Here is a 7523-nt window from a genome sequence, read left to right on the forward strand (position 1 = left end):
GTATTGAAATGAGAAAGTATTTTCCCCAATTTATCTGAGGTCACTTGAACAAAACCTGAGTACCAGAACAAAGCTTCTGGTAACTACCTCCGTGGTACCAATTGAAGCAAATGAAGTCAGGTTTCTTTATTTATTTACTCATTTATTTATTTGCAAGTCCAACTATGTTGTCTCTTTCGACATAATTATACTCACTTATTAGAACTGAAATTCCATAGACTTGACAACAGAAATAGTAATTATTATGAAAAGCAGATCTAGAGGCCTTCTTTACGGTAGTGCCAAATAGTAGCCATTAATCTGCAACATTTTTCTTTTAGGAAGCTCAGTGGATATGCTGTATGCTTTTGCACATTGCTCAGGATTGAACCTGATCTTTGGCCTGAACGCATTATTAAGAACAGCAGATCTGCATTGGAACAACTCTAATGCGCAATTGCTGCTGGACTACTGTTCTTCCAAGAGTTATAACATTTCTTGGGAATTAGGCAATGGTGAGTACTTCCAGGGACATTTCATTAGCAAGGGGATTCTCCTTTAGCATTAAGTAATTTATGACTATGACTTTCTTTTTAATATAACCACATATACTTCTACCTGGGCACATTCATAAAAGTACCCAACAACACAATTTTTGCAACTGTTTATGGCTGAAAACTCCTTTATACATCCCAGCACTTATTGTTAAACCCAGTTCATGTGATGTTTGAGTTGAAAACAACTAACAAGCCAGCAAACTCCACAGCTCGCAGATTCACTTGAGACTATTTGGAGTCATTTCAACCTATGATGTTTGGCAGGCTGGATTCAACAAAACTGTGAAGTAGGCAGTTTTCTTTTACCTTCCCATTACTTTTTCTGTTTCTCAACTTGTCAGTTAATCTGAACAACCCCATCCCAACCCTCATAATATGGTCATGCTGTCAAGAAGTTTCAAGTAAAGAATCCAACCCAGATCAAACACTTGATTGTTTCCTTCTTTTCTCTTTTTTACCAGGAATGCATAAATTCTAACTGAAGTGTTAGTGACTAATCACATTTATTCAAAACGTTTCTTAGTGCTTTTTCCATACACCAGCCTATGGATCTGAAGATAAAATGGGAAATGAGATATAGTAATATGATACATACATCCTATATGCCAGGCACTGTTCTGAGCATTTCATAAGTATTAACTTATTTTGTCATTATAACTATTTCTCTGAGGTAGAAATAGAGGACCTCTTGTGATGCAGTGGTTAAGCATTTGGCTGCCAACTGAAAGGTCAGCCATTCAAACCCAAGAGTCTCTCCCTAAGAGAAAGATGTGACAGTCTGCTTCCACAAAGATTGCAGCCTTGGAAACCTGGTGGAGCTATTCTACTCTGCTTTTAGGATTATTATGAGTCTGAGTTAACTCAATGACAATGGGTTTTTGTTTTGTGTTTATTTTTGAGGTGGATATCATTATGACGCTCATTTTACAGATGAAAAAAGAGACACAAAGAGTTAGGAGAATAGCTTTGTGACACTGTGCAACTAAGTAGAGGAGCTGGGACTTGAATCCAGCAGTCAGACGCCAGAGCAAGGCTACTACTCTTTTGGAGCTTCCACTCTAGAGGTGGGGAGCAAAGGCAATGAGAAAACAAGCAGTGTGATACATGCCAATGGTGATATGTGTTATGATAAAGTCTAGCATCAGACTTTGGGATTTTCTTACCAGTTGCTGAGGATAACTTGCAAGATGAAACAGAAAATAGGATAGTAGGTTAGAGGCAATCATATCTTAGCAAAGTGCTGAACAATTTTGTTACAGCAACTGTACAAACAGATGTCATGTTAATCTATTCTCATCATCTATCTCCTTCACTTTACTTTTCCACCCTACCCTCCTGTTTTGATCCTCTGGTGCTACTATAACAGAAATACCAAAAGTGGATAACTTTAACAAACAGGGATTTATACTTTTATAGTTTTGGAGGCTAGAAGTTGAAGTTCAAAGTGCCACCTCTAGGGATTGGGTGAAGGCCCCTTGACCTTGGGCTTCAGGTCTGCCTTGATCCTGGCCCATTGGAGCTGGAAACTCACCGCTGTCGAGTTGATCTCAACTCAGAGTGACCCCTCCTTGGGTTTCTGAGGCAGTACCTCTACAGAAGTAAATTGTCCAGTCTTTCTTCCAAGGAGTGGCTGGTGAGTTTGAACCACCAGGTTCTGGTTAGCAGTCAAATGCCTTAGGCACTATGCCACTAGAGCTCCTATTGGAGCTGGAGATGTCTCAACTCAGGTAACCACTAGCTGCTGAGGCTGACAAACATATAATTGACTAGTAAAATGGCAGAGTCCCAAGATTATCAAGGAACACAGTAGGCCACTAGTTCAAGTCCAGAAACAGTCCCAAGATTGACAGACAACATGGCAGGCCACTCACTGGATGACTTGGGAAATGCAGGATCCAAATGTGCTAAGAAGCTCAAGGCCTTTCTCAAAGCATCTTCTTATATACTGGAAGCAGACCACTCCCTAAGGCAGCTACTCAGATGCTCATAGCAGATTCTATCATGGAGTTGATTACCAGTTCCATCATGAGGAATCACTACAACCAGCTGCCCAGTCACTCAAAACCAGGCCCAGCTACGTTGACACATAACCTTAACTACCATGCATCCTAACTCCTTTGGCTCTTCAGAGCAAGATGACAGAGTGATGCCATCATGTTTCCCTCTTCCTTGGGCCCCATTTACAAATAGAAGGTCTAGTTTCCAGGGTGATAAGGAAGGAACAGGCAAGAGCCAATAGTGAAATCAACTGGATCCTTACATCCTTTCTGTGCTTCTCCCTTATTTCATCATCTTTGCTACTTCTAGGCCTACTCACACATGTAATTTGTGAGTAAATATTCTCAAGTCTTTATATTCCATTGTAGAAATCAGTTAAATGTCTCTTTCCCACCCAGCTTTTCTTTTTCTTAAAGAAATTAGGTGATTAAGTACTGGACACAGACACATGACATCTGTTCATACAATTGCTGTAACAAATATCTGTTAGTTTTCCAAATATCTGTTAGTTTAATATCCCCATCATTGACTTCAAATTGTTTTAGTACATTTTCCCATTCCAGTTACATAATTTCAATTTTTTTTTTCCTGGAACAACTTCTTTATAACTAGATGTTTTATTTTTCTTGCCCTTTTGAAATTTGGAATCTTTTTTTCACTTTTAAGTGATGCTCTCTCTCTATATATATTTGTTTTTATTTAAAAATTTCTAGATAAGGGATTATGTCAAGAATTGCTGTCTTTCAGAACCTAACAGTTTTCTAAAGAAGGCTGGTGTTTACATTGATGGATTCCAGTTAGGAGAAGATTTTATTGAATTGCATAAACTTCTAGGAAAATCCACTTTCAAAAATGCAAAACTCTATGGCCCTGACATTGGTCAGCCTCGAGGAAAGACTGTTAAGATATTGAGAAGGTAAGAGCTAGAGGAAGCAGAACTACTTTTAGAAATGAATGTTTAGAGTTTATGTTAACGGTGGTAGAATGATTTGGAAAAGGATAACCAGAATGGCTGCACAACTTGAAGTATGTAATCAATGTCACTATATTGTACATGTAGAAGTTGTTAAGATTGTGTATGTTTTGTTACATATTTTCACCACAAGAAAAGAATAAAAAATATTTCTCTCTGATGAATAGTCATATGATTGAAGAGTCAATAGTCCATATGATTAACTGCTTGATTAGATTTTTTTTTTTCACAAAACAAAACATTTTCACCAATGTTTAACCAGAAGAGGAAACCTTAACAGCCTCAGAATACCAAGAGTTCTGGGGAAAACGGCATCTATGATAAAATTTAGATTACAATTAAGGAATTAGTGTTTGCCTGACCCAACAGTAACCAGCTCATTTCAGAGGAATAAACTCTTGGTGTATATATTCAGTTATTTTCATATGAGGACTAAGTGATGATATAATGGATTTTTTTCCCCCTAGTTTTCTGGAAGTGGGAGGAGAAGTGATTGATTCAGTTACATGGCACCAGTAAGTATTGTCTTCTATTCTTTCACTAGAAAACTAGCACTAGCTCTACTTATTACTTATGTCCCTAAAAATTATTTCTATTTATCTGCTAATTGAGTTTTTAATTCAAACAAGAAACAAATAGTGTCTCAAGCAGCAAAATACTAGAATTTTCATATTATTACAACTTATTTTAATGAATGTGGTGATTTCTATAAGGTCAAGGCACCTTGTCACTTGACCCATGGAACCAACATAATATCCAAAGATTGTGTAACCCCATAAGTATCTGTCTTGAGATTGTGTCTTTTCAAGACAGAGTAACTGTTTTCTAGTTATCTCAATAGAGTGAATGTCTTAGTTATTTAGTGCTGCTATTAAAAGGATACCACAAGTGTATGGCTTTAACAAACATAAATTTTATCTTTCATAGCTTAGGAGGCTAGAAGTCTGAAGTCAAGGTACCAGCTCTAAGGGAAGGCCTTCTCTCTCTGTCAGCTCTGGGGAAAAGTTCTTGTCTCCTTCCAACATATGTGGGCCTGGCATTCCTTGGAGATCTCCATGTGTCTTGGCATCAATATTCCCCTGGGTATAGGAGTTGCTCAGCACAGGGATCCTGGGTCCAAAAGATACCTTCTGCTCCTGGCTCTTCTTTCTTGGTAGTAATCAGATCCTTCTCTTCTTGGCTTGCTTGCGTCTCTCTCCTTTTATCTCTTGTAAGATACAAAGTGTGACTCAAGCAAGGGTGTGACTTGAGTAAAGGTAGGAACTTGAATAAGGGTATGACTTGAGTACTTGAGTAAGGGTGGTGAGTTGAGTCAAGATGGGACTTGTAAGCCTGTAAGATTGTAAGATACAACCCACCTTAAACTTGCCTCATTAACATATGGAGATTAGAATTTACAATACATATTACAAAATGGAGGATAATTATATCACAGCACATGATGTGGACAACTACACAATACTAGGAATCACAGCCTAGCCAAATTAACACATATTTTAGTGGGACACAATTCAACCCATGACAATGGACTCTTCTTCATGTCCTTCCATTTTGATCTCCCTAGTAGAACTTCTGATTTTTCTTTCTTCTTTTTTTTTTTTTTTAATTGAAGGGAAGTGGGAAAGGTAGGAACAAGGTCACCAATTACAAGCAGAAAGTAAAGTCTGTTATTTTTTTTTCTGAATATATTATGAATAATTTAGCTACTATTTGAATGGACGAATTGCTACCAAAGAAGATTTTCTAAATCCTGATGTACTGGATACTTTCATTTTATCTGCACAAAAAATTTTCCAGGTAATATTCTTTTTCTTTTAAGAAAAAAAGTAAAACCAGAACCTTTATTTGTAGTCTAGTTAGTTCTAAATTCTACAGATTTATAAATGTGCATGTTTTTCTAATCTTAAGTATATGAATTTTGGGACAGACATTATGTCTTATTCACCTTTGGTTGCCCTTTAGCATAGGACCTTACCCATATAAGTTGATTAGAAATCAAAAACACTTTAAATAGCCTTTTAATAGAATTAATTATCAAAGGACATAAAAATATGTTTGCTTATGTTCTTCTCACACCCTAGCATTATAGTAAAAAGCAAATTGCTCAAAACCTAAATGACTGCAAACATGTTTTGTAACTATATTAGACAGATGGGTATAGTTGACAATGAATACAAGGTTTTGAATGTTGTTAATCGTAGCATCATGTTTGATCAGTTTATTTGAAATTACCATGGAGACTTCCCTGTTCCATAGGTTGTTGAGGAAACAAGACCCCGCAAGAAGGTTTGGTTAGGGGAAACAAGCTCAGCATATGGTGGTGGAGCGCCCTTGCTGTCCAACACCTTTGCAGCTGGCTTTATGTAAGTAAAACAACACTCACGTCCAGGAACAGATTACAGCCATTTCCCTACCTTCTGTTCAGTTACAATAGCCCATCAGCCAAAAAGCAGATCAAAAGGTGATCTGTGGCTTAGCCCCAAAATTTTTGCCAGGTTTTGCAAGGAAGTAATTTACTAAACCTTGTTGTTGTTGTTGTTGTTGTTGTTGTTGTTGTTGTTATGTGCCGTCGAGTCGGACCCAACTCATAGTGACCCTTCCTTACATCTTTAATGTATCCTAAATTAATCATTGCAAGAATGATTTGGTTTGGAAATTTTGTTCCTTAATTAACCAAGCCAAACCTGTTGCCATTGAGTCAATCCTAATTCATGATGAAACATATTGTAAAAGAGTACACATCTCAGAGCTTGGAGATTAATAAAGATACTTACTATATGTAGCTGTACTTAAAGATTCCTAAGAAGTGTGGTGCCTTAAGTATAAGTTCACACTAGGGGGTTTTCCAATGAATTCAAAGATTTATCAAATCATCTCATTATCCAACCAAGACAAACTTGATTGCTTTAGAATATTGATTTAACTATATTTAATAATCTGCTAAATGCCCTTTATACCTCTATAAATTTTATGATTAAGACAAATTCTCCTTCCTGTCCCATTCTCATTCTTAGAATCCAAAAATAAAGCACAATACTGTTGGAATGGCAATGTGAAGGATAGAGAAAAAAGAATGAAGATAATTGTTTTACCATTAACCACAGATGTGGGAGACGGGGGGGGGGTTCATAAAATTTTAGGTGTGATACTACTTATTCCACATTTTATTACTCAGACCACATTTGAGAAGCAGGAGGAGAGTTGGGCTATTCTCACAGGATGAAAAATGGTCTATTGGGGTGGGAATTTGTCTACTTTGCTTCGTAGAAGTTGGGTTACCCTGCCTGAGACTCCCTGCTTTCTTGATGATATATAGAGAGCTTTCTAGGATAGTTATCATCCTGAAGTCAGGAAGATGTAAAGGAAAGGATTCTACTGCTACTGCATATAGTGTCCATTTCATTCAAATGACTTATTTATAATTAATGCCACTTTTCTGGTTTCCTGTTAATGTCTCCCGTATAGATGAATGAATCAGGATAGCATGAAATTAGAATTATTTTATTTTCCAAAGCTGAAGAAAGCTAGATCTCTCTCTGCTCCAGGTGGCTGGACAAATTGGGCCTGTCGGCCAGAATGGGCATTGAGGTCGTGATGAGGCAAGTGTTCTTCGGAGCTGGAAACTACCACCTAGTGGATGAAAACTTTGAGCCTTTACCTGTAAGTGACCTTCCCCCTGCTCCCCTATTTCTACAAATGGATTAAAGGATGCTAAGGGTGCTTTGTCATCTTCCTAGGAATAATCATTGTTATTCATTGCCTTTAATATATAGCCAAATCATAGAATGGTGAGTTGAAAGAGACTTTAAAGATCATCCAGCCTAATATTTTTGTTTTTCGAGATAAGGAATTGAGACTCAGGAATAACTTGTTTAATATGGGTCCTTTTGGGCATGATATGGATTTTTAAAAAAATCAACAGAGTTTATTTGATAGAGTAGTTTTAGATTTGCTAAACTAAAATAAGAAGATGCATGTAGTACACAGAGTCCCCATATACTTCCTTCTTTTCTTCC

General features: G+C 37.1%; 1 protein-coding gene across 1 annotated transcript in view; it reads left to right on the forward strand.

Annotated features, from left to right (window-relative positions):
• Window positions 1-7523, forward strand: part of HPSE (heparanase) — a 78543-nt gene that overhangs the window by 48707 nt on the left and 22313 nt on the right. The window contains exons 5-10 of the mRNA XM_007946806.1: window positions 321-494; window positions 3282-3450; window positions 3975-4022; window positions 5211-5304; window positions 5764-5870; window positions 7053-7167. Coding sequence (XP_007944997.1) covers window positions 321-494; window positions 3282-3450; window positions 3975-4022; window positions 5211-5304; window positions 5764-5870; window positions 7053-7167 — 707 coding nt within the window. The remainder of the gene's footprint in view (window positions 1-320; window positions 495-3281; window positions 3451-3974; window positions 4023-5210; window positions 5305-5763; window positions 5871-7052; window positions 7168-7523) is intronic.

The sequence above is a fragment of the Orycteropus afer genome, unplaced genomic scaffold (genome assembly GCF_000298275.1).
Source record: "Orycteropus afer afer isolate SDZICR_OR568_19922 unplaced genomic scaffold, OryAfe1.0 scaffold00172, whole genome shotgun sequence".
Lineage (NCBI taxonomy): Eukaryota > Metazoa > Chordata > Mammalia > Tubulidentata > Orycteropodidae > Orycteropus > Orycteropus afer.